Here is a 26,929-nt window from a genome sequence, read left to right on the forward strand (position 1 = left end):
GATTTACTATTATCTGTTACCAGCCCCCACCATAAGTAACTTCCTAGGGTTAGCATCATTTTTTTTCTTTTTTAAAAATTTGCAATTATTTTCTCCGTTTTTTTTTCTCCTCTCCCTGCTTCCGATGAATGCATTGCATCCTCACCTGAAGGAAGTTTCACAGGTACTTACCACCATCCGGTGTTGAATCTAACTTGCCATTATTTATGTATGAGCCTTGATGGTGAGTGTCAGCAAGTTTTTGACTGTGGGCAGCAACTTGTTCCTGTCCTTTCTCAATATTTGCACACATATACTTCTGGTAAGAATCATTGGAAATCAATCAGCCAGGTTTCTCCTCCTCAACCCTGGGTCGCCTGAGCTGAATCAAAGTGCTGATTTTTTAAATTTGCGCTGACTGAGGATTGTGGCCTCCCTGATAAGTATGTCATGACTACTGGATAAATGTACTGAGTCACCAGAATAGCAGGATAAGTTCAGAGCTAGTAGTATTGGACTAAGAATCCAACATGCATTGAATTATTTCCCTACGGAACTTTATATTGCCTAAAGCACCCAGGTTGATGATCCTGAATTAGGATCATCTAATGTGTTTGCTAATATCTGGTTATGTATAAAATATGAATATCCAGATAAAATTATTTCAGCCTCATGCTGATACCTGCAAACGAAACATCTGCTGCCTGCCATATCTATGATATCCATCTTTGATATTACCTATTTGTTCCCACCATTCAACTTTCCTCAGTTACATACTGATTTTTCAACTTTCTGGCACCACTATTGAAATTCTACATTGAGTGATTGAACAGGTGGCTGGAGAAATGGTGTCAGATTTCTGAGGCATTGGGATCAGTTCTGGGGCAGGTGGGACCTGTACAAGATGGACAGGCTGCATCTTAGGACCAGGACCAACATCCTCGCAGGGAGATTCACTAGTGCTGTTGGGGAGGGTTTAAACTAGATTGGCAGGGGGAAGTGAACCTGAGAGGGAGCTCAGATTTGAGGGAAGCAAAATTGGTGAAAGGAAGTAGAAAGGGAAAAATAGAAGACAGTCATAGCATATGCAAGTATCAAATAGGATCAGAATAGAGAATAGTGTTAAAAAAGCAGAATTATTGGCACTCTATCTGAATGCACGTAGCATTTACCAAAATGTTGTGGCAAATGGGTATGATTTAACTGCTGTTATGGAGATGTGGCTACAGGGTGACCAAGATTGGGAACCGAATATCTAAGGATATTTGGCATTTAGGAGGAATAGACAAAAATGAAAAGGAGGTGGGATAGCACACTTAATAAGGGATGAGATCAGTACATTAGTAAGAGGATCTTGGATCGAAGGATCATGATGTAAAACAAAAACAGAATTACCTGGAAAAACTCAGCAGGTCTGGCAGCATCGGTGGAGAAGAAAAGTGTCGACGTTTCGAGTCCTCACGACCCTTCGTTTTGATCATGATGTAGAATTGGTTTGAGTGGAGATAAGAAACAACAAGGAGCAGCAAACATTGCTGGGAGCTGTTTACAGGCCACCAAACTGTAGTGCTAATGTTAGGCATAATATAATCAGGAAACTATAGATGCATGTGATGTGGGTAATACAGTAATAATGGGCAACTTCAATTTACACAGACTGGATTAACCAAGTCAGTGCTAACGTTCTGGGGGAGGAATTCCTGGAGTGTGTACGAGACAGGTTTCTGGAGCAGTACACTGAGGAGCCAGCTAGGGATCGGGCTATTTTGGATTTAGTGTTGGGTAATGAGAAAGGGCTTATTAATAAAGCAAAAATAAAAATAGCTGGAAAAACTCAGCAGGTCTGACAGCATCTGCGGAGAGGAACACAGTTAACGTTATGAGTCCGTATGACTCTTCACCAGAACTGAGGAAATATAGAAATGAGGTGAAATGTAAGCTGGTTGAAGGGGGGTGGGACCAGTGGAGCTGGATAGAGGGCCAGTGATAGGTGGAGGCAAAGAAGAGATTGCCAAAGATGTCATAGACAAAAGGACAAAGGGGTGTTGATGGTGCTAATGGTGACATTAAGGATAGAAAGCAGGACGAGCAAGTGACAGATAGCCCTAGTGAGGGTAGGATGGGGGAAGGGATCGAAATAGGCTAAAAGGTGGAGATGAAATAATGGATGGAAATACATTTAAAAATAATGGAAAAAGGTGGGGAAAGAAAAATATATTTTAAAAATTATGAATTATTGGGAAAAGGGGGATTGGAAAGGGGGTGGGGACGGAGGAGAGAGTTCATGATCCGCAGTTCTTTGCTTTTATCTCAATGTTAAGTCCGGCAGGCTGTGAAGTGCCCAGTTGGAAGATGAAGTGCTGTTCCTCCAGTTTGTGTTGGAGGAACAATTCAGCAGGCCAAGGACGGACATGTGGGCATGTGGTGTGTTGAAATGGCAAGTGACAAGGAGGTCAGGGTCATGCTTGCGGACAGACTGAAGGTGTTCCGCAAATCTGCCTTTGGTCTCTCCAATGTAGAGGAGACCGCATTTGGAGCAGCGAATGCAGTGGACTAAATTGAGGAAAGTGCAAGTGAAATGCTGCTTCACTTGAAAGGAGCGTTTGGGCCCTTGAACGGTGAGGAGGGGGTAAGTAAAGGGGCAGGTGTTGCACCTTCTGCGGTTGCATGGGAAGGTGCCGTGGGAGGGGGTTGAGGTGTAGGGGGTGATGGAGGAGTGGACTAGGGTGTTCCGGAGGGAACGATCCCTATGGAATGCCACCAGGGGCATGAAGGGAAGATATGTTTGGTGGTGGCATCATGTTGGAGTTGGTGGAAATGGCGGAGGATGATCCTTTGAATGCGGAGGCTTGTGGGGTGATAAGTGAGGACAAGGGGGACCCTATCATTGTTCTCGGAGGGAGAGGAAGGTGTGAGGGCGGATGCGCGGGAGATGAGCCGGACAGGGTTGAGGGCCCTGTCAACCACCGTGGGTGGAAAACCTTGGTTAAGGAAGAAGGAAGACATGTCAGAGGAACTGTTTTGGAAAGTGGCATCATCAGAACAGGTGTGACGTTGGTGAAGGAACTGAGAGAATGGGATGGAGCCCTTACAGGAAGCAGGGTGTGGGGAGCTGTAGTCGAGGTAGCTGTGGGAGTCGGTAGGCTTGTAATGAATATTGGTGGACAGTCTATCACCAGAAACCTGATAGGGTCCCCCTTGTGCTCACTTATCACCCCACCAGCCTCTGTTTTCAAAGGATCACCCTCCACTATTTCCGCCAACTCCAGCATGATGCCACCACCAAACACATCTTCCCTTCATGCCCCTGGCGGCATTCCGCAGGGATCGTTCCCTCTGGGGCACCCTGATCTACTCCTCCATCACCCCTTCCCATGCAACCGCAGAAGGTGCAACACCTGCCCCTTTACTTCCCCCCTCCTCACCGTCCAAGGGCCCAAACGGTCCTTTCAAGTGAAGCAGCGCTTCACTTGCACTTCCCTTAATTTGGTCTACTGCATTCGCCACTCCCAATGTGGTCTCTTCTACATTGCAGAGGCCAAACGCAAACCGGGTGACCGCTTTGCGGAACACCCTCGGTCTGTCCGCAAGCATGACCCAGACCTCCCTGTCGCTTGCCATTTCAACACACCTGCCCAACATGCCCACATGTCTGTCCTTGGCCTGCTGCATTGTTTCAGTGAAGCTCAACGCAAACTGGAGGAACAACACTTTATCTTCCGACTAGGCACTTTACAGCCTTATGGACTTAACATTGAGTTCAACAACTTCAGATCATGAACTCTCTCCTCCATCCCCACCCCATTTCCAATCCCCCTTTTTCCAATAATTCATAATTTTTAAATATATTTTTCTTTTCCCACCTATTTCCATTATTTTAAAATGTATTTCCATCCATTGTTTCATCTCCACCTTTTAGCCTATTTTGATCCCTTCCCCCCATCCCACTCCCACTAGGGCTATCTGTTACTTGCTCGTCCTGCTTTCTATCCTTAATGTCACCATTAGCACATTCCTTAGCACATTCCTTAGCTAATATAACCACCATCAACAGCCCTTTGACGTTTTGTCTATGACATCTTTGGTAATCTCTTCTTTGCCTCCACCTATCACTGGCCCTCTATCCAGCTCCACCTGTCCCACTCCCCTCAACCAGCTTATATTTCACCTCATTTCTATATTTCCTCAGTTCTGATGAAGAGTCATACGGACTCGAAATGTTAACTGTGTTCCTCTCCGCAGATGCTGTCAGACCTGCTGAGTTTTTCCAGCTATTTTTATTTTTGTTTCAGGTTTCCAGCATCCGCAGTATTTTGCTTTTATTATAGGGGCTAATTAATAACTTTGCTGTAAAGGAGCCTTTGGGAACTAGTGCCCAAAATATGATCAAATTCCCATGAAGTGTAAATGGGATATAGTTCATTCTGAAACTAGGGTCTTGCATTCATAATTTCCTTTCTCCAGATTTATGGTGGATTGGGAAAATACACTAAAAGATTAGACGGTGGACGAGCAATGGCTAGTATTTAAAGAAATACTACACAGTCTACAGTAGATATACATTCCTCTAAAGCACAAACACCCAAAGGGAAAGGTAAATCAACCGTGGTTAACAAAATAAGTTAAAGATTGCATTAGATCAGAGGAAGTGGCTTATGAGGATGCCAGAAACAGCGGGAGGCCTGAGGATTGGGAGCATTTGAGAACCTAGCGAAGGAGGGCCAAGAAATTGATTAAGAAAGGGAAAAGGGAATATGAATGCAAACTAACGAGGAACATAAAGGTGGACTGTAAAAGCTTCTTTAGGTATGTGAAAAGGAAAAAATTAATCAGGACAAATGTGGGCCCATTACAGGTCAGGACAGGAGAATTTTTAATGGAGACCAGGGAAATGGCGCAGAAACTAAACCGTTACATTGCGATGGTCCTCACGGAAGTAGATACAGAAAATCTCCCAGATAAAATAGGCAACCAAAGGGCTTGTGAAACTGAGGAACTAAAAGAAATTAGTATTAGAGAGAGTAGTACTTGTAAAGTTAATGGGATTGAAGGTTGATAAATCCCCTCGAACAAATGAGCTTCATCCCAGTGTTGAAGGAGGTGGCTAGAGAGATAATGGATGCATTGATGGTTATCTTTCAAAATTCAATAGATTCTGGAAAGGTTCCTGCAGACTGGAAAGTAGCAGATATAATCCCACTAATTTTAAGGGAGAATGGAGAACTACAGACCTGTTAGTTTGACGTTAGTAGTAGGGAAAATATTAGATACATTTATAAAGGATGTGATATCTGGACATTTAGAAAAGAATGGTAAAATTGGACAGAGTCAATACGGATTTGTAAAAGGAAAATCATGTTTGACAAACTTGTTGGAGTTTTTTGAGGATATTACTTGTAGCATTGATAAAGGAAAACCAGTGGATGTGGTGTATTTAGATTTTTAGAAGGTTTTTGAAAGGTCCCACACAGGTTAGTAAATAAAATGAGATCACACGGGATTGGGGAAAATATATTCGTATAGATTGAATTGTTTACAGACAGAAAGCAGAGAGTAGGAATAAACTGATCATTCTCAGGATGGCCAATTTTACTATTCTTTTCTAAATGTCCAGTTATCACATATGGATTATAATAGATTCTAACATTTTCCTTACCACTGACGTCAAACTAACAGGCTGTTACTAGTGGGATGCCGCAAGGATCAGTGCTAGGTCCACGCCTATTCATAATCTATATAAATGACCAATTTCCAAATTTACTGACAACACCAAACTGGGTGGGAACGTAAGCTGTGAGGAGGATGCAAGGAGGCTTCAAGAGGACTTGGACAGGCTAAGTGAATGGGCTAGAACAGGGCAGATGGAATATATTGTGAATAAGTGTGAAGTTATTCACTTGCATAGAAAAATAGAAAGGCAGAATATTTCTGAAATGATGAGAGGTTGGGAAGTGTGGGTGTCAAAAGGGACCTGGGTGTCCTTGTTCATAAATCACTAAAAGCATGCAGGTGCAGCATAGAATTAGGAAGGTGAATGGTATGTTGGCCTTCATTGCAAAGGGATTTGAGTACAGGAGTAAAGGTGCCTTGATGCAGTTGTATAAACCCTTAGTGAGACCGCACCTGGAGTACTGTTTATAGTTTTGGTCCCCATATCGAAGGAGGGGTATACATATATTGTACAAAGTAGACATGTCCCCTACAAAAATAAGAGTGGTACTGCTAAATCTAGACCCCCCCCCCCGCCCCGCCCCGGTTGTCTAGAGGAATGCAGGGGAAGATCAAACAAAAAAAGAAAGCGTATGATAGGCACAAAGAACTAAGCACTGCAGATAGCCTAGAAGAATATAGGAAGTGCAGGGATGAAGTAAAAAAGGAAATAAGGAATCAAAGAAAGGGCATGAGAAAAGATTAGCAAGTAAAGTTAAAGATAAACCAAAGATGTTTTACCAATACATTAATGCTAAAAGGTTAGTTAAGGCAAAATTGGGACCTATCAGAGATGAAGATGGAAATTTGTGTGCAGACGCAGAGGCTGTGGGAAGGGTTTTGAATGAATATTTTGTCTCTGTGTTTACAAAGGAAAGGGAGATTGTAGATACAGTAGTCCAGGTGGAACACTGCAAGATATTGGACGGGATAGTCATAAAGAGAGAAGAAGTAATCGAAGGGTTGAAATCCTTGAAAGTTGATAAGCCACCAGGGCCAGATGGATTGTTTCTGAGGATGCTGAAGGAAGTCAGGGAGGAGATAGCAGATGCTCTGAGGATGATTTTCCAATCTTCACTATATACAAGGGAGGTACTGGAGGACTGGAGAAATGCAAACGTAGTTCCATTGTTTAAAAAGGAATCAAAGGAAATGCCAAATAATTATAGGCCAGTTAGTCTTACATCGGTGGTGAGCAAATTAGTAGAATCAATCCTGAGAGATAGGATTAACTGTCATGTGGAAAGGCATGGACTAGTCAGGGATGGTCAGCATGGATTTGTTAAAGGAAGGTCTTGCCTCACAAATTTGATTGAATTCTTTGAAGAAGTGACAAGAAGGGTTGATGAAGGTAGTGCAGTGGATGTTATGTACATGGATTTTAGCAAGGCATTTGACAAGGTCCCACATGGCAGATTGGTCAGGAAAGTAAAAGCCCATGGGATTCAGGGTAATGTGGCAAGCTGGATAAAAGGTTGGCTTTGTAACAGGAAACAAAGGGTAATGGTCGATGGATGCCCTTGCGAAAGGAAAGTTATCTCAAGTGGTGTTCCACAGGGCTCGGTGTTGGGACCCTTGCTGTTTGTGTTATATGTTAGCGATTTGGACGTGAACATGGGGGGCACGATTGGGAAATTTGCAGATGACACAAAGATTGGCTGAGTAATGGATAGTGTAGAGGATAGCCATAATCTCTAAAATGATATAGATGGGTTGGTGGAGTGGGCGGTAAAATGGCAGATGGATTTTAACATAGAGAAGTGTGAGGTCATACATTTAGGGAGGTCAAACAGTTACAGGGATTACAAAATAAATGGGAATATACTAAGAGGGGTAGATGAAGTGAGAGATCTTGGCGTACAAGTACACAGGTCCCTGAAGGCAGCAGTTCAAGTAGACAAGGTTGTAAAGAAGGCATATGGAATGCTCTCCTTCATTGGCAGAGGTATAGAATGTAAAAGTAAGGATATAATGTTGTAATTGTATAAAACACTGGTGAGGCCACAACTGGAGTATTGTGTGCAGTTCTGGTCACCACATTACAGGAAGGGCATAATAGCTCTGGAAAGAGTGCAGAGGATGTTTACAAGAATGTTGCCAGGGTTAGAAAAGTGTAGTTACGAGGAGAGATTGGATAGGTTGGGGTTATTTTCCTTAGAACAAAGAAGGCTGAGAGGTGACTTGATTGAGGTGTACAAATTATGAGGGGAATAGATAAAAGTGGACAGGATAAAATTGTTTCCCTTGGTGGAGAATTCTAGAACCAGGGGACATAGATTCAAGATAAGTGGCAGAAGGTGTAGGGGGGGACATGAGGAAGAACTTTTTTATGCAGAGGGCAGTTGGTGTCTGGAATTCACTGCCCAAGTTGGTGGTAGAGGCAGAAAATCTAAACCCTTTAAAAAAAAGTACCTGGATCTGCATCTTAAGTGCTGTAAGCTGCAGGGCTATGGGCCGGGTGCAGGAAGATGGGATTAGAAAGGGCACCTGGGTGTCCTCGGGCTGGCATGGACAAGATGGGCTGAATGGCCTCCTTCTGTGCTGTAACTTTTCTATGGTTCAATGGATCCAAGTGCCCTTGGTTTGTTGGGGCTAAAGGATTGGATTGCACACTTGTTTCGGGGTGACCGAGTTGGTACAGAGACAGAGAATATCAGGAGATCGTTGTCAGAATAAACACATGCTGTTTATTTACAAACTAAACTCTGCAGCTACACTTGTGTGCTCACAACATAAAACTCTGTCTTCACTCATCAGTGACTAACTCAAGACTCTGCACATAGAGATAGCCTGCGCTACGCTGATATTGGATTTTAAGATCATGTGACCTTACATTACAATACTTAAAGTTATATTACATATCAGGTTATTACATCCCACCCCCTTTATTGAAAAATACATTTTACAATTTTTCAATACATCGTTATTTACATAGTTCAATTATTTACAAAGTCAGTCTCTCTGGGGGTTTCCTTATGCGTGTAGAACATCTCAGCTCTACAGCTTCTGAAGTTTGCTTTGGAGTCTCCCTTACTGAAGTTGTCTGAGCTTCAGGTTCTACCACAGGTACCTGTAAATTTGTTTCTTCGACTCTTTCAGGTACAGTCGGCCCTTCAAATACATTTGTACTTGGTTGAATTCTTTCAACAGGAAATGTTGATTCAGTCTCGAGCACTGGTGGAATCACTTCTGGATATTTGGCTTCTCCACTTCGTATGTGATCCACATGTCTTCTAATAACTCGATCTTCGACTTTCACATGGTAGGAAAGAAGTCCCATTACAGCACTTATTTCATTGAACAACCATGCTGGTCCTTCTCTAAAAATTTTTCACAAATTCCTTCTCTCCTACATTAAATGTTCTATGAAACTCATGTCCCATTTTCTGATTTTTTTCCTGCCTACTTTCTACCTACCCCCCCCCCCCCCCCCCCACCCAGCCCCGCTCAAATTTGGCATAATTGGGCTCAGTCTCAATTGGAGACGGCACTCCATCAACAATTCAGCAGGCGTATTGTCGAATGAGGGGTGGTTCTATAATGGAGAAGAAATAATACTAATTTAGTTGCTCATGAATCTCCAGACAATTTCCTCTTAACGAGATTTGAACATCTGAACTGCTCTCTCAGTGAGTCCGCTTGAAGGGTGATATGGAGATGTTTTCACATGAACAATACCATTGAGGCTTGTAAATTGGTTAAATTCAGCACTTGTGAATACTGTTTCATTATCTGATACGAGCACTTCACGTAATCCATTTATAACGAAGCTTTGTCATAGCTTGTCTGTTGTCGCTGAAGATGTGGGTGACCTTACTTCCATTTTGAATGAGCGTCTATGACAAGGAGAAACGTTGTTCCCATAAAAGGTCCCACATAGTTGATGTCATGGGCACCATGATCTTCTTGGCCATTCCCAGGGGTGTAACGGAGCCGTTGCAGGTAATTTTTGCACTTGTTGACACTGCATACAACTTCTCAATAGGTTTTCTATTTCTCCATGCATTCCCGGCCACCAGATATAGCTATGTGCTATTGCCTTTATTTTGGAAATTCTGGGATGTGCACTGTGAAGTTCAGATAACAATGGCTTTTGTCCTTTTGGAGGAACAATCACATGAGCTCCTCACAATAAAATACCTTCTTGGCTGGTTATCTTATGTCTCCTCTGGAAATACAGTTTCATTTCATCAGACTCTTGTGTTTGTGACATACCATAAAGAACTTGATTTCTCACTTTGGATAAGACGGGGTCTCGGTTCGTGCAATATTTAATTTGTTTAGCGCATATTGGTGATGAGTCCAGGAAGTTCAATAATAGGATGTTTTCCTGAGGAATTGGAACATCCTCATCTTTTATTTGAAAAGGTAAATGACTGAGTGCATCTGCATTTGTAATTTGACTTCCGGGTCTGTGAATAAAAGTCCACTCCTACGCTGCCAAGATCAATGCCCATCTTTGTACTCTTGCTGAGGCTATAGGGGGTATAGCCTTATCTTCACCAAATAGTCCTCATAATGGCTTGTGGTCCATCATGATAGTAAAATGACAACCCCGCTAATAAAATTTTTTAACGCCAAAATCGCCAGGCCTTCTTTTTCAATGTGAGTACTTTTCCTCTGCAGTTCTAAGTGTTCTCAACACATAACCTAAACGTCATTCTGATCTACTATCTATTCGATGGGAAAGCACTGCTCCCATTCCATAAGGTGATGCGTCACACGTTAATATCAACTCTTTCTTTGGATCATAAAGTACTAGCAGTGTAGATGACTGTAACAACTTTTTCACTTTTTTTAAAGCCTCTTCTTGTGGTGTTTGCCATGACCATATCTGGTTTTTCTTGAGGAAGTAATACAGGTGGTGCCAGTTCTGTCGATTAAATTAAGCAAGAAGTGTCCATAGTTGATCATCCCCAAGAATTATTTCAATTCGGATGTATTCTTTGGCGCTGGTACTTCTTTAATGGCTTTCACTTTTTTTCTTCATCTGGATTTTGGCATTGTGAATCTACCGTGTGACCTAGGTAAGTTACCTCTTTAGCCTGGGATGTTCACTTTTCCTTTTTCAAACTCCAATCTGCGAAAAACATTCCAGAACTTCTGCCAAATTCATCAAATGTCCCTTTTCAATGTGTCCAGTCACGAGAACTTCATCCAAATAAACTACAGCATGGGGCAATCTCTGTAATAAACTTCCCATGGTTCTTTGGAATATGGCACAAGCTGAAGATACACCAAATGGTAAACGGGTGTATTGGTACAATCCCTTATGTATATTTATGGTGACAAACTTCCGGGATGCCTTCTCTAATTCCAATTGCTGGTAGGCATGACTCAGATCTAACTTCATGTAGGCCTTTCCACCTGCCTAGTTAGCGTATACATCTTCAATTTTAGGCATGGAGTGTTTATCCAATTTTGCCACTTTATTGACTGTTAATTTATAGCCCCCACATATTTGAATACTTCGGTCAGGTTTGAGAACAGGTACAATTGGAGCTGCCCACTCTGAAAATTGCACTGGTTGTATCACTCCCAGCTTTTCTAATCTGTCCAGTTCGGCATCTACCTCATCCCGCATTGCATAAGGGACTGGTCTTGCCTTCATGAATCTTGGTATTGCCTCTGGATCTACATTAATTTTTTGCTTGTAGCCCCTCAAGTTCTTCCTTGAAAACTGAGGAATATTTTTGTAGTAGTTCTGAAAGCCCATTAGTTCTCAGTTGGAAGATTTCAGTCAATTCCAATTTAATTTCTTTCAGCCAATTCCATCTGAGGAAACTAGGTCCCTCGCCTGCTACTACCATTGAGGGTAATCTCACTGTTTGACCTTTACAGTTTACTGTGACTTTACATATGATCTTGACCTGTATGTCTTCTCCTATATAAGTTTTGAATTTTTCATTAGTTTCTTCTAGATTCAGCTTACGTTCTCCATGATTCAGGTATTTAAAAGTATGCTCACCAATCACTGTAGTGGTTGCACCAGTGTCCACCTCCAAGGTTTCTCATTCACTTTCATGGTTATATAGGCTCCATTCTTCCTACCTTTAAATTATATAACAAATAGATATCAGCATCTATTACTTCAGGCATTTCAACATTGTTTTTTCTTGTTGGGTTTTTGCTTATGTCTGACAGTCTGCCTGATTCGATCTTTACAATGTCTCATGAGGTGTCCATATCGATGGCAGAAGAAACATACAATCTTTTTAAACTGTGGTTCATTACAGGGCTCTCTGCTTCCACCTCTGTCACTGTTATGCCATGTTTTTGCTGCTAAGTTATCCCCTTTAATTTGTCTGCTAGCGATGGCTGATTCCCGCTCCTGAGTAAAGCCTTGCACTTTCGTGCTCTTTTTGGCTGAGGCTCCCTGCCCAACGTGGAGGACGGGCCCATTTTGCACTTCTTGAATGGCTTCTGAGTCTGGCACTGTACCTTCCATTGCTAGAGCGATTTCCAATGCCTTCTGAAAATCTAAGTTTGTTTAGACAGTAATCTCTTTTGAACTGCATTTTCGTTTATACCGCATACCAAACAATCTCTAAGCATATCATTGATAGATGTACCAAACTCGCAATATTCAGTTAAGTGTTTCTGATGTGCCACAGAACAAGCAACTGTCTCCTCCGCAGCTCTATTTCTTGAGTTAAATTTAAACCATCCTCACCAACGGCCTGGGCTGGTAATGATTCTTTACGAGGTTCACTAAGTCATCAAAACTTTGAGTCTGGGGCGCTGGGCGCCAACAGATTTCAAATTAGTCCGTATGTCTTACTCTCACATGTGGACAGAAAGATCATTCTCCTCCCCTGCAACGACTACCATGTGAGGTACAGCCCGATTTCGGCCCTTCCGATTTCCTTGGCTTTTTTTCTTGCTTTTTACCTCGTTTTTTCCGTGATTGTTCATGCGTTTACTCCTGTGTTGGATCCAGTGCCCTATGGTTTGTTGGGTCTAAAGGATTGGGTTGCACGCTTGTTTTGGGGCGACCGAGTTGGTACAGAGACAGAGAACATCAGGAGATCGTTGTCAAAATAAACACATGCTGTTTATTTATCAACTAAACTCTGCAGCCTACACTTGTGTGCTCACAACATAAAATCTATCTTCACTCATCAGTGACTAACTCAAGACTCTCTCACATAGAGGTAGCCCGCGCTACTCTGCTATTGGATATTAAGATCATGTGACCTTACATTACAATACTTGTCTTAAAGGTATATTACATTTCAGGTTACGACAATTTACCATGGAGTGAGTGCAGTTCACCAGATTAATCCCTGGGATGGCAGGATTGTTTTATGAGGAGAGATTGGGAAGACTGGCTTTGTATTCCCTAGAGTTTCGAAGAATGAGAACCTCATTGAAACTTACAAAATTCTTACAGGGCATGACAGGGTGGATGTAGATAAGATGTTTCCACTGGTTGGTGAATCTAAAACCAGGGGACGTAATCTCAAGATAAGGGATAGGCCATTTAAGACTGAGATGAGGAGGAATTTCTTCACTCAAAGTGTGGTGAATCTTTGGAATTCTCTACCCCAGAGGGCTGTGGAAGCTCAACCATTGAGCATGTTCAAAACAGAAATCGATAGATTTCTGGAGACTAATGACATAGAGGGATATGGAGATAACATGGGAAAGTGGTGTTGAGGTAGATGATCAGACATGATCTAATTCACCAAGGCTCCTTAGACAGCATCTTCCAAACTCATGACCACTACCATCTAGAAGGACAAGGGCAGCAGATAAATGGGAACACCACTACCTGGAAGCTCCCCTCCAAGTCACTCACCATCCTGACTTGGAAATATATCGCCGTTCCTTCACTGTCGCTGGCCAAAATCCTGGATCTTCCTTCCTAACAGCACTGTGGGTGTACCTACACCACATGGACTACAGCAGTTCAAGAAGGCAGCTCACCACCACCTTCTCAAGGGCAACTAGGGATGGGCAATAAATGCTGGCCCAGCCGGCGAAGCCCACATCCCATGAATGAATAAAAATAACATTGAATGCTGGAGCAGGCTCAATGGGCTGAATGGCTTACTCCAGTTCCTATGTTCCTAGAGTATTTTTGTGTTCACATGTTTAACATTACAGGTAGGACAATAAATTTGTGGAGAGCATACTGTGTAGAAACACCAGAATAATGTTACAGATTGGAAATCGCAATTACAAGGAAAAATTTGAGATATTGGGACTGTTTTCTGCTGGAATAGGGAAGGTTAAGAGGAGATTTAGTCGAGATTTTGCCTTTTTAAAATTCAGAAATTCTTGATAGGCTAAACGGGGAAAAGCTAAACCCTTTGGCAGAGCAGTCAGTGAGGAAGGGGGGCCATCAATTTGAAATTATCACTAGGCGAGTGAAGAGAGAGGACAGGAATAGCTTCTTTATGCACAGGAATGTTTGGAACATGGAATGATTTGCTGCAGGGAGTGGTTGAAAGTAGAGATCATTGCACCCTTTAAGGCAGTGCATCCCAAACTATTTTCCAATGTGACCTCATTTTAATTTTTGAAAATTAAATTAACGTAACCCCAGGCAACAACAAAAACAAAATAGCAATAAAGCAGCACAGTAACATTCAGTATATAATTAGTAAAGGTCATGTATTACATATCAACATATAAACATTAAAATCTAAGTTTTTAAAATACCTTATAAAAATGTTAATATTCTACATACCAGTGTAGATTTGAGCAAAGCTCTCCATATTCCCTGATAACAGAAGACTCAGTGAAGCCCCTCTACCCCAATACCCCTACTTCGAGGTTCCCCCCACCCCACCAACCCCGTGGTGTTTCATGGAATTGATCCAATAAGCCCTGGGCTACTCTGTCAGTGCTTCTGGACTGGCTTGTCTCCTCTCCATTGCTCAGAGGAGAGGGAGCTTGTGACCACCCCCCCCCCAGTGTGACCTCATTGTAGCTTGGGAACCCTTGCTTTAAAGGAAGAGTAGATTTGAATTTGAAGCCGAGGAATAAACAGGAATTCAAACATTTATCCACCCTAGAAAATTGATTCACCCTCCTCAAGAATCAACCTTAAAAACATTTCTGAAGACTTTGAGAATTTTTTGCTGCAATTCATGAGTAGTTCATGCAAATTTACTGAAATCAGGAAAACGAGTGTCGTTATTTGAGGTATATATATTATACACATTGCAATTAACATACATTTTTAAAAAATATCTAATTAATTCACAAACATTTGGGGGAAAAATTGTTGCATGCATAACCTCTATTTTTCAGAAAGGGCGAATCTTGAGTTCAGGATCACTGTCTCTGCATATTGTGATATAGCTGAGGATGGCAATGGTTTTTGCTGCATACCTTCAGTAAATAGTTAATACACTGGAAGACTGCAAGTTTTTGCTGTCGTAACCAGTCAAGTTCTTTTGTATTTTACACGTTTGACATTGGCATGAGGTATATGAGGGCCAAATGCTTTTATTTACAGAGTCCCCCTTGAGCCTTAGAAAAGTCACATGAAAATGTACAAAATTGTGTGTAGGAACGGTTCGCTGTGTTGCATCAATCGGCTTTTAGTTGGGACGGAAAACAACAATAGGAATTTGCAGAAAATGACTCGTTTGAAACTAGAGAAGATTTTGATTTTTTTCAAAAAGTCTGAGAGTGCTGATATAGTTCACTTTACATACCCCACCCCAACTCATCATAGTTCACTCTACATACCCCACCCCAACTCATCATAGTTCACTCTACATACCCCACCCCAACTCATCATAGTTCACTCTACATACCCCACCCCAACTCATCATAGTTCACTCTACATACCCCACCCCAACTCATCATAGTTCACTCTACATACCCCACCCCAACTCATCAATATAATGACACGTTTATTCAACCGTGTAGCTCACTGGATGCAACACATTGGTACATCTGTTGCACCTGTCAGTGTTACATAATTAAATAAAGCAATACACACAAATAGTCAGGGCTTAAAGAAGGGAAGAAAAAAATATCTTTTTAAAAAAAAATTAAATATCCACTATTGTATCAGTGGTGAGGAAAGAGACTACAAATGTGCACCCTTCTCTTGCTAGCAATGCGGTCAGACCTCCTGTGTCCCAAAATATAGACATTGACAATGCAAATGATGTTACCTGTTTGGCTAAGGAGCTAGCAGTATCACTGGAAAGTCGATGCTGCTGCACTAATTCGATGTATATTTTGGAATGAGCTACCAAACATTCTGCGATACCCAAAATGATTATCCAATACTTGTTCAAAATCCCCGATTGCTCGTTTAACCAGAGAGCCTGCTGTGTTAATTTCTGTCATTTCCTTTCAGGTTACAGTGGCCTTGATAAGTTTCTTTGAAACAATGTTGTTGGCTTATCTCAGCTATAAGGTAAGCTTTTCCATTTCAAATGGTTGCTTGGCAACCCATTGCTTGCATGAACTCTCCACATTCAGGGAGTCTGTCAGATTGATTTTACTAGCTGGTCATGATACCAAAGTCTGGAAAATTTGCATGAAATGAATGGGCATAAGGGAATGCCTTTTCCAGTTCTGCTGTTAAACTACTAGAAGCACTTAAATGTTCCATTTGACCATTCAGATGGGCAAGATTTGCAAATAGCTGGCTGATAGTGGATTAAAATTTTAAACAATACAAAAATCATTCTACAGTACTGTGTAAAATGAATGTCCTGATGAATAAATCAGTAAATTATTAACCACATGTGAGGGCATGTTTTCCATTATTTTGTAACAGCAAGCTTCCCAGAAATGAACATATGAAGTGATGGGAAACAAGAAGATAAACTGGAATTGTCAGCTTTGTTCTTTTCTGGACAAATATAAAGGAAATGAAATTATAACTTAAGTGGATTAAGGCCCTGTTAAGCCTTTGTTGCTAAACCTTGTTAAGATGCAACTGTTTTCTGCTAGGGGCAATTAAAACAACCAGGTAGGAATTAATTCACTTGCAGAGCTGGAGTTCACATAATTTTGGATCAGTTATGCTGTTGGCAAGTTCCCAATGTCCACACTGACAGAAAAGGGCTGACTGGGGACATAGGTTTAGAGAGAGATTTACTACAATGGTTCCAGAGATAAGGGATTAATTATGTGGACAGACTGGAGAAGCTGGGATTGTTCCCTTTAGAGCAGAGAAGGTTAAGAGGAGTTCTGGCCAGATCTGTAGAGAGAGAGAGAGAGAGAGAGTTAAGCAGGGAAAGGGGTAAGGGGAGGGTGTGGCAAAGAACTGTGAATAGAGTGGAAGACAGGAGAGTTTAAATGACAATTTTAATTTAGTATTCTGTGTTCGCTGACCACAATGTGGCCTCCTTCACATGAGGGAGTCCAAGCAGAGGTTGGGTTATTGCTTTGCTAAATACTGGTTGGTCTGTAAGAGTGACTCTGAACTCCTGGTTGCCTGTCATTTTGATTCTCTGCCCCACTACCTCTCTGACATCGGTCTCCTATACTGTCCCAATGAAGCTCATTGTAAGGAACAGCGCCTCATCTTATGATTAAGTATTTTACAACCATCCGTACTCAACACTGAGTTCAATAATTTCAGATCATAACCTCGGCCTCCATTTGTTTTGTGTTATTTTTGTTTTTTGATGGCAGCTTTGGTAGTGATTTTGTGTTTCCATTTACACTTCAAGACCCATTTTTTTGTTTCTTTACTTGCCCCACTACCATCTCCTCTGCCTTGCAGCATCACCAATTTTGTCCTTTTAACCTCACTTGTCTTCCACCCTATCACGGACCTTGCATTTTTTTCCCCTACCCCCATACCCACAACCTCCAGCCTCCATCCTCTCCCCCACCCCAACTACCTCTCCCTGCCTCCATACTTCAAACCTGTTGCATCTCTAACATTTTCCAGTTCTGAACTCTATGGAGTATATGGAGTAAGGGGGCAGGAAGGAAAGCTAGTTTGGCGCTGAGTCAAAAACCTTGAACCCTCTCCCTAATAGCACTGTGGGTGTACCTACAGCAGTGCTGCAGGAGACTGTGACTTTTCAGGCAGATGGTCATAGACATCTGTGCCCTCACTGCTGAGCACCTCGTATCACACAGCATTGGTTACCAAGCCCTGCCAGTTACCATCAAAGTCCTTGTGTGGCCTTAAACCTCTTCACTTTTGGCTCCTTCCAAGGATTAGCTGTGGGCCTTGCTGCATCTCATAAATGGCTGGATCCACCACATCTTGCGGGTTACTGATGCCCTTTTTCCCCCCAGAGCTGGACAGTACATTTAATTCCTTACAGATGTGCCCTCACAGGCACAGAGGGCAGTAGGTTTCTCAGTCATCGCCAGATTTCCCCAGATGCCAGGTATCATCAGTTGCACCCATGTGGCCATCAAGGCACCCAGTGACTGGTCAGTGAGATCCATCAACAGGGAGAACTTCCACTCCCTCTAAGTTCAGCTGATCTGCAACCACAACAAGAGCTTCCTCCATGTGTATGTTTGCTTTCCTGGCAGCTACCATGACTCCTCCACCACACCAGTCCGGGCTACCACAGATTTTAGCTCCACCCCCCCATGTGTGGATCCTACGGGAAAAGAGAGATCTCTTGAAAATATGGTTATTCACCCCTCTATGAGAGCCTGAGACTGAGGCACTACAACTAAACCCATTGAGTTTCTGAAAATGCGTTTCCAGTACCTGGAACAGTCAGGTGGCACCTTATGATACACTTCTGCAAGGCTCTCCGTCACTGTTGGTCTGCTGTGTTCTTCATGACATGGTCCCCACCAAGAGGTGTGACCTCTGAGGATGGTGAGGCCATGGAAGCACACAGCTCGTCGGAGTAAGAGGGGGAGGAGGATGTTGAAGAGGAGATGGAGCAGGATGCCCCAGCTGCACAGGGAGTTGATGGCATGGCACGGAGCTCGAAGATCTTGTAGGTTACCGTGAATGTCAGGGCTCTCCAGATTCAGGAATGTTTCAGTTGAGCTCCTCTGAGCATGGTGAAGAGCATAGTCTGGAACCCATTCTGAGCTGGCTGTTCTGACACTCCCATTGAAGGTGTAGCCTGGAACATGTAAACTCTTACAGCCAAGGAAGGAAGCACATCTGCCCAGAAATTTCACCATCATTGTTGAGGAACCCTTGATCAGCTTCCCCACCAAGTACCTCTCTTCTTGTCTCATCATCAATAAAAGGAATGTCAGACATGTGACTTCAAGTGTCATTATTTACACCGTGCACAGAAAGGAAAACAGTGCACAATTACAGCAGGTGACCTGCTCAGTGCTCCAATACGACCCAGTGGCCTCTTGTGCTCAGCCAGTTCTTCGCAGTGCCCTACCTGTGGTCTCAAAGGAAGTGGACGCAGCCTGCTCGCTTGTCTTGGTTTGTGGCTGGGGTGGACATGCTGATCATCCTCATCTTTTAGGTGCTCATGGGGGCATCCCCAGAGGCTGCTTGCACCTGAACTGTTGCAGGACCAGTCTCTTTCACTTCACCCTGTTGAAAGATTCCCCTTCAGTCAGAGGAGCGAAGGAGGCCAGGGGTGATGCTCATGTCCCATGAGGGGTGGCACCCTCATCCTCCTCCTTGACATCCTCAGTCCTTGGCTGGTGCTGCAGATGGCTGGAGGGGAGCACCAATTGGGGTACAACTGGCATCCCCTCCAAACATCTCTGTGCCATCAATGCTGCTAATTGGTCCAGACCATATGGTGTGGTATATATCCTGTGCGAATCAGTGTGCTATTCCTGCCTGCATGCCAAGTGTTGCCGTATGTGGCTCTCCATGTAGTTAGTCACTCACTCGATGGAGAAGCTCATGCGCCTCAAAGGCCTGAACCATGGTGGCACATGTGAGCTGAATGGACTCCTCTATTCTCAAACCATGACCCCACACTGCCTCAGGGAACTCTGACATGTGGGAGCGCATCTGCTGCTGCTGGCCTAGGTAGAGCCACCTTTCCAGTGACCCCTAAGGCCCTGCATCTGTGTGCAGCTGAGCAGGGCTGTGTCTGTCTTCCATCCTCCAAGGGGGACTGTCCACAACTATCTTAGCCTCTGGCACCTGCTCCTGCCATTAGGGCTACGCTCCTCACACAGTGCCACCCTATCTAAACACATGCGAGAACCCATCAAGGTGACTGTCTCCCGACCAGTAGACAGTGCGTTTGTAAGATGTAATGGTGCTTCAGTGGAGCTTTTCTGGTTGTCTTGGTCCCATGATGGTGAGGGAGAAGGTCTCCTTGGGTTGATGTCAGCAACTGAGGGAGATTCAAGAACCGATCGTGAGAGTGAGCTTCAGAGAACAGAAGCTTCTGAAGTGCTGAAGCTTCCCATTGCATCTCATTGTTTGGCATGCTGTTGGACGGGGTGGACTGCAATGACCTCAATGACCACGTAACCCTCTATAATCACCATCTCTGCTATGAATGCCCATTTTGTCATTGCCAATTTTCTCATGGTCTGTAATCCTGTCTGTTTCCATTGCTCCCTCCTCTGGTGTGATAATGTGAAGGTAGGGGACATCTCCAACTGTTTGCTGCCAGGCCTGCTGAGAATTTCCCGCATGTTCTGACTTTATTTCCGATTTCCATCATCTGCCGTATTTTGCTTTTGTAAGGCTACGAGGAGATTTAATGGAGGTGTTTAAATCATTAAGTGTTTAACTCAAGGAAATAGAGAGAAACTATTGCCAGGCAGGAAGGATTGATAACAGAAGGGCATAGATTTAAGGAAATTGGTAAAAGAACCAGAGACAATATGAGAAAAAGATGTTTTTATGCAACAAGTGGTTAGTGTTTTGAAATGTCTTGCCTGAGACGGCGGGTGGAAACAGATTCAGTAGTTGTTTTAAAAAGGAAATTAGATAAATACCTGAAGAAAAGAATTCCTGGGCTATGGGGAAAGAGCTGGAGAGTGGGACGAACTAGATTACTTTTTGAAAGAGCTGACACAGTCTTGATGGAACGAATGGCCTCCTTTTGTACTCTACCATTCTATGATAGATTGCTCCAAAGACTACAAATGTATCCCAATAACTACCGCTGGGATCTTACTGACTGGCAATTCAACCAGTTGAGCTGCGGTTTGTACACGAGCACTTAAAACAGATGAGCAGTAAAATGATTAATAGACTAATGCACTGCTCAGCTAGATGCTCCCTCTTCCACATGGGTAGCTGAAATGTCGTTATTTTGCCTAAGCAAACAGCTGTAAGTATAGAGAAGTGCAATCAATTGAAATGTAATTTGTAATGCAAATTACACACAGGCAAAGTCAATTAGTTTTCTGGAATCTTGAATTGTAGTTTAAAGTTAAGTTGCCATTTCTAAACTTGAAGGTTGATTACACATCAAAGATGGGATTGGAGGATTTTTGGGATTCTGGTTGGGGGTTTGAGGGTGGGGGATGGGGTGTGGGAGGGGAGGGGAGGAGCGATTGTAACTGCCAGGTTTCCATTGGGAACTATAGGCAAAATTTAACTTTCAGCTCACTCTCCAGCAGTATGAAACCACCCACTTTAATTGCTGTGTTTCATTAACATGTTGCTACTGCTCACCTTGAATAGGCAGAAAGTGGTTCCCGATCTCTGGAAAAAGAAGAGAGCAATAGTTGTGAACGACCCTGCTGACTTTTGGGGAATCTGCCTTAGATGTGTCCGTTAAAATCAGAAACAATGGGAACTGGGTGTTCAAGTTGAGGCATTTAACTGCCCACTTGTTTAGTTTCTGCTGGATGCGTAGGGTCAGAATTGATTCTAATGCTTTTAGATTTATAAGTTTTTCAAATCTTCAAATGACTGAATGAGTGAAATGGGGCTGACAGATTTACTGATTTGCCTATTCTTTTCCCCCCATGGTTTCCCACTCCAAAGCTTCATTGATGTTCTTGACCATTACTTAGCTAGTTAAGTGGTTGTTGAGTCACTTGAGAGACACAGAAAAGAGCATTGTTGCAGGCAAATTTTAATTGTCGATTCTTCTGCTTTAAAGCTAACAAAGTTATATAGAACAGCCTCAATCAAAAAAAAATGCAAATAATTGGTGATTTGTGATGCCGAATAAAAAAATGGCAGATTTAAAGCCCTGTTCCAAAAAGCAAAAAAAATCCCTCATGGCACTACGCACATGTGCTTCTTTTGCATTATCGTTTAATAAATTTCACAGCTGATAATGTGTCTGCAAACCATAGAAAGATTACCTTCATAACACATTCATTTTACAGGGTACAATCTCAATTTTCAAAAACGATGATTTGCAATTGCAACTCTTGTGCATGCAAATTGCAAAAACAAAAGAATTATTTTCAGTTTGGGAACAGCATAATGGGAACTTAACTATGCATGTTGAGTTAATTCATGTAAATTGTATTTAAAACATGAGGCTGCTAAAAGATCATCTCATCGCAAACATCAACTTTGGTTTCTGAAAACGGTTCATTTGCAGAGGTACAAAATTGTCAATCAAGGTTTTTTAGAGTAAACTCTTTTTTTTCCTGGTCATCCGCTCAGAGGGTGAGCAGCGAATTGTTTCCAAAAGTGAAATCAATAGCCAAAAATTATGAGGAATTATTCAATATTGATTATATCTATACTAAAGATGCTAAGAATTAAAGGTAAATAGGACGATTAGTCCATGTAATATGTCTTGATGTACAGCCAGTACATCAAAGTCAAAATGTATGGCATAATGCTTATCATTAAAATCAAAACTAGATAAGTTGAGATTGTGTGAAATCACTTCAGCTTTATCTTTGTATTGGCTGTATACAAAATTCCTACAGGCGTGAAGCAGTGTTTCAGATTGCCAAGTCTCCCTGGAAACCTTTGAACTCCATGAGTGGAATTTTCCCAGATTCACACTAAGTGTGGTAGCGGGCAGGTAAAACGACGTTTTACCCGCCGGCCGTGATGGTGGGTTTTCACGCCATATCATCCCAAATCCGCCTCATTATTTATGCGCTCCTGGGAAACACACTCATTCGCCTACCCGCCATCACCCCGCTGCTGCATCAGGCCGGGTGCCATGTTTAAAGTCCAGCTGCAAGCACATACCTCAGTGCTTCCAACTCACCACTGCTGCACGGAAGACATGGCCCTGAAACTGAAGAAGGCTGCAGCCCCCAGGCTCAGCGACCCACATCTCGAGCGACTTTTGGATGCCGTGGAGGCCCGCCTGAATGTCCTCTATCCCCGCTCTGGCTGCAGGATGGGCAGCAACAGCACTAATCTGGTTTGGGAGGCGGTGGCAGTGGTGGTCAGTGCCAATGTCCTGCAAAAGAAGACAGCCACTCAGTGCCGCAAGAGGATAAATGATGATCTCCGTTCAGCCAGGGTAATCTCAGCCACTCATCTCATCACTCAACTGTCACATCCTCAAAACGATCACACATCCACAGGGCCCACGCTCACTGCCGGTTCAAGGGACATCACGATTGACTGTCTCACACTCATTGTCATTGTCCTCATCTCATCCGTGGGACCACTCAACACCCACACAGGCCAGGCATACCTATCATCTGGCCTGGCAGGTGTCCTGCTTACACTTTCTCCATATCTATCCATGCAGGACAAACTGGCACACAGCAAGAGAGAGAGGTCTCAGACAGGGGACGGAATGCTCAAAATCAAGGTCCTCACGAACTTTGAAAACTAAGCCATCCAGCTGGCTGGCGATGACCAGGACCAGTCCTGTGCTGACGGTGAGGTTGGTGCTGCTCTACCAAGTGAGGATCCAGCAGTGCAACATCCATCAGACAACCATGCTGTGAGTGATGTGTCCTCTTTCACAGGCCACTGCCATGCACTAGTTATCTCTCCTTGCTTTTGCAGACACATCTGCCAAACAGCCAACAGAATCCATGACCCAGGGTCTCCAATCAAGCCCCGAAGAAGCCACTTAAGAGGAATTTGGAGCCACCTTCCTGAAGTCCCATCACAGTGCTCACCCACACCCTCCACCAGCACAGAGACACACACCTTGGTGGGACCTAGCTTTAGAGTAGCCTCGGGATCACAATCTGGTGAACACATTGCACTGTCTGATCAACTGCAAGTGGCAGCAGGGACTTCCCAGGTGTCCAGCACTCGAAGGACTGCTGGAGGCCAGAAATTTGCTGAGTCTGAGTCAGACTCGACCATGTCACAGTTGCTGGAGCTGCAAAGGCAAGTTCGGGAACATCAGGAAGGGATGTCCGCTGCACTCCTCAGGTTGCAAGGCAGGATGGAGGAGTCTACCCTCCTTTAGTCTGAGGTGAGAGCGACAGCATTGCAATGCACTGAGGTCAACACTGGCAGGATGGCGGCCACCATGGAAAACCTGGTCCAGGACTTTGCTCCTGCATTTCTGCGTGGGCTCAACTCCATCGCTGATGCCATAGTTGGTCTCCAACAGTGTGTATGTGAGAGGGGTGCTGGGCAGCTCGATCTCACTCCAGTTATCCCTGCTCCTCAAGGAGTCAGCCTGGGGCCCCCGGGCACCCATAGGGAGGGGAATCCCCAAGTGCACACCCTGGGCACGTCCATCCAGGTGACTGAGAGTGCCCGGCCCATCCGACTCCCCTCTTCCTGTGACCTCAGCTGCTCCAGCTCCACAGGCCGAGGAGGGTGCCACTGTCACACAGCAGGACCCTGAAAGAGGGCTGGGGCTCTCCAAGTCTCAGCCCTCCAGAGCACGCCGTCCAAAGTCATCACAGACATGGCGTAGCAGTTAGCAGGCTGCCTCCACCTCTGCTGTGGATGTCTGCGGAGCACCAAGATGTTGCGGCAGGGTTAGGACAGTTAAGGAGAATTAACTCTTTTGACATCAACCAAATAAACTAAATTAACAAAATGAGGGATAAGATAAACACAGCCCCTCCTCAGTTAAGGAGAATTAGTTGCACAGCCTGGGCACAGGTGTAAATCACTTGTACATAATATTCATTATTGTCAATAAACTCACTGCCTATGGCTCCTTGTTCTGTTGAGCAGTGTTCTTGTCACTCAGATGTGAAACCTTTCTGCACAAGATAAAGGCAGGTGTCTCAGTCCAGGGCCTCTTCCATGTGCTCTGTGCAGCCTTCAGACCAAAGTGAAGGTCTGGTCTCACTCCCTGGTGACATTACTGATGTCTGAACCTCAACGGTGCTGGTCATTGCTGCCAGACTGTAATGGGCAGGCATCATGGAGTTCCGTCACTCTCTGTGTGCTATCAGCATCTTTAAGGAGGGGCTGCCCCCATCTCTTCAGCATCTGTGGCCACTGATGCTGGGCTCCAGCTCCTTAGGGCTCAGGTGTTGAAGGCGGACAAAGCATCAGATGCTTCTAAAGTTTCATGGCTATGTCTCTATGATATGATCCTGATCATGGAATGCAAGTGAGCTGCCCTCTGCCAGACAGGAGCCAAATATTCTCGGAGGCTGTGTGAAGTTTTATGGAGTGTCCTCAATGTATGTTGCCATCATCCTCCTGCAATCGAATGACTATCAGGACCTTGACCACCTCTCCATGACAGGAGCATTCTAACAGAGGGTATTGTCACTACCATAAGCCTGACTGGAGTCAAACGTTCACAAATGCGATGTGAGGAACTATGAGGTCACTGCATGTTGTCATCATCTTCCACTAATCTAGCAGCTATGTGGGCCTCCCAAGTGCATCTGCCTCATCTAGCCAGTGTGAGGGCCTCATCCCTGTCATCGTTGCCTCCGAGGACTTCCTCAGCCTTATCCCCGTCGGCGTCATCCTCTTTGGAGGAGGTGTGCAGCTCCTCCATTTCCTCAGCCAGCTTGTCTCCCCGTTGGAGCATTAGGTTGTAAAGGGCGCAGCAGAGGATGATGATGCATGACACCATCTGCGGACTGTACTGCAGGGCTCCACCAGACCGGTCCAGGCACTGGAACCTCATCTTCAGAATCCCGATGGTCTGCTCCACCAAGTTGCGAGCTGCTGCATGAGCCTCATTATAGTGTCGCTCTGCTGCAGTCTGAGGCTGACGCATGGATGTCATCAGCCATGGCCTCTGTGGGTAGCCCTTGTCCCTGAGGAACCAACCTTGCAGCCTCTGTGGACCCTGGAAGACTCCAGGGATCTGTGACCGACTTGAGAATGTAGGAGTCGTAGACACTCCCTGGAAACGCAGATGCGTTTCTGGTGGTCGCACACCAGATGTACATTCAGCGAATGGAAGCCCTTGCGGCTGATAAATTCCACTGTGTGTTGCAATGGAGATCTGAGCGCCACATGAATACTCAATTGCACCCTACACCTGTGGGAAACCCACGATCTGGGTGAATCCAGTCGCTCATGCATCCTGGCTGTCCTGGTCCAGGGCACAATGCACAAAGTTGTGTGCCCTCGTGAAGATTGTATCCGTGGCCTCATGGATGCATTTGTGGGTTCTGCAGAGCTCCCCCCACCTCTACGCCGGTGCAGACTGCAAATTCATGAGCACTTTAGTGGACTGCAGAGCAGTTGCACTGCACACGTTGTACAATCTCCTCGCTAGAGCTGACGGAACAGTCACTGCTGGAGGTGCTCACAGCCTCTTGCAATGTCAGCATCCCAGTTTGGACCAGTCTGCTCCAGGGTTTGAGAGATCCCGCAGATTTCCACTTGTGAAGCCCTGAAAGGAGCCACTGACGTAGAAATTGAGCGCCGCGGTCACTTTCACAACCACTGGCAGTGGATGCCCTCCATGTCCCCCTGGTGCCAAATCCTGCATTAAATGACAGATGTGAGTGACCAGTGCCCTAGACATTCACAGTCTTCGGCGACACTAGTTCTCAGTCATCTGTAGGAATGAAAGGTGACATCAGTAGGCCCTGGGTGTCGCTAGGCGCCGGCCTGCGATGGCTCTCTGTGGCTCTTGGGTGGTATGAGCCGCCTCTCCTTTCTGAGGTTGCTCTCCCTTCCTCTGTGTAGCCAGGAGCCTCAGTCACTCCCTCCTCCGTCGTCTTCGTGCTCTGTCGGCCATCAGGCCATACAGTTAGTTCACCAGGCTTCATGACTCTAATGTAATCCTCCTGCAGGATGAAAGAGAGAGAGAGAGACGTGGTTAGCTAAGAACCTGCCCTGGCTAAATGTAACAGCCCCTTTATGCTTTCCTGGAGAGTGCTGGCCACCACTTGGATGGTCAGAGATTATTGCGCTGCATGGCTGCTCTGTTAGCTTGAACCATGGGGGAGACTGGTCCAAACCAGGATGCTGACATTGCAAGAGGCTGTGAGCACCTCCAGCAGTGACTGATCCATGGTCAGCTCTAGCGAGGAGATTGTACAACGTGTGCAGTCC

At 44.4% G+C, this 26,929-nt stretch overlaps 1 protein-coding gene across 1 annotated transcript in view; it reads left to right on the forward strand.

The window, feature by feature from the left end:
* LOC144692649 (potassium channel subfamily T member 2) overlaps nucleotides 1–26,929 on the forward strand; it is a 794,243-nt gene that overhangs the window by 305,441 nt on the left and 461,873 nt on the right. The window contains exon 6 of the mRNA XM_078561726.1: nucleotides 16,016–16,075. Coding sequence (XP_078417852.1) covers nucleotides 16,016–16,075 — 60 coding nt within the window. The remainder of the gene's footprint in view (nucleotides 1–16,015; nucleotides 16,076–26,929) is intronic.

This window comes from Cetorhinus maximus, chromosome 17 (genome assembly GCF_964194155.1).
Source record: "Cetorhinus maximus chromosome 17, sCetMax3.hap1.1, whole genome shotgun sequence".
Taxonomy (NCBI): Eukaryota; Metazoa; Chordata; class Chondrichthyes; order Lamniformes; family Cetorhinidae; genus Cetorhinus; species Cetorhinus maximus.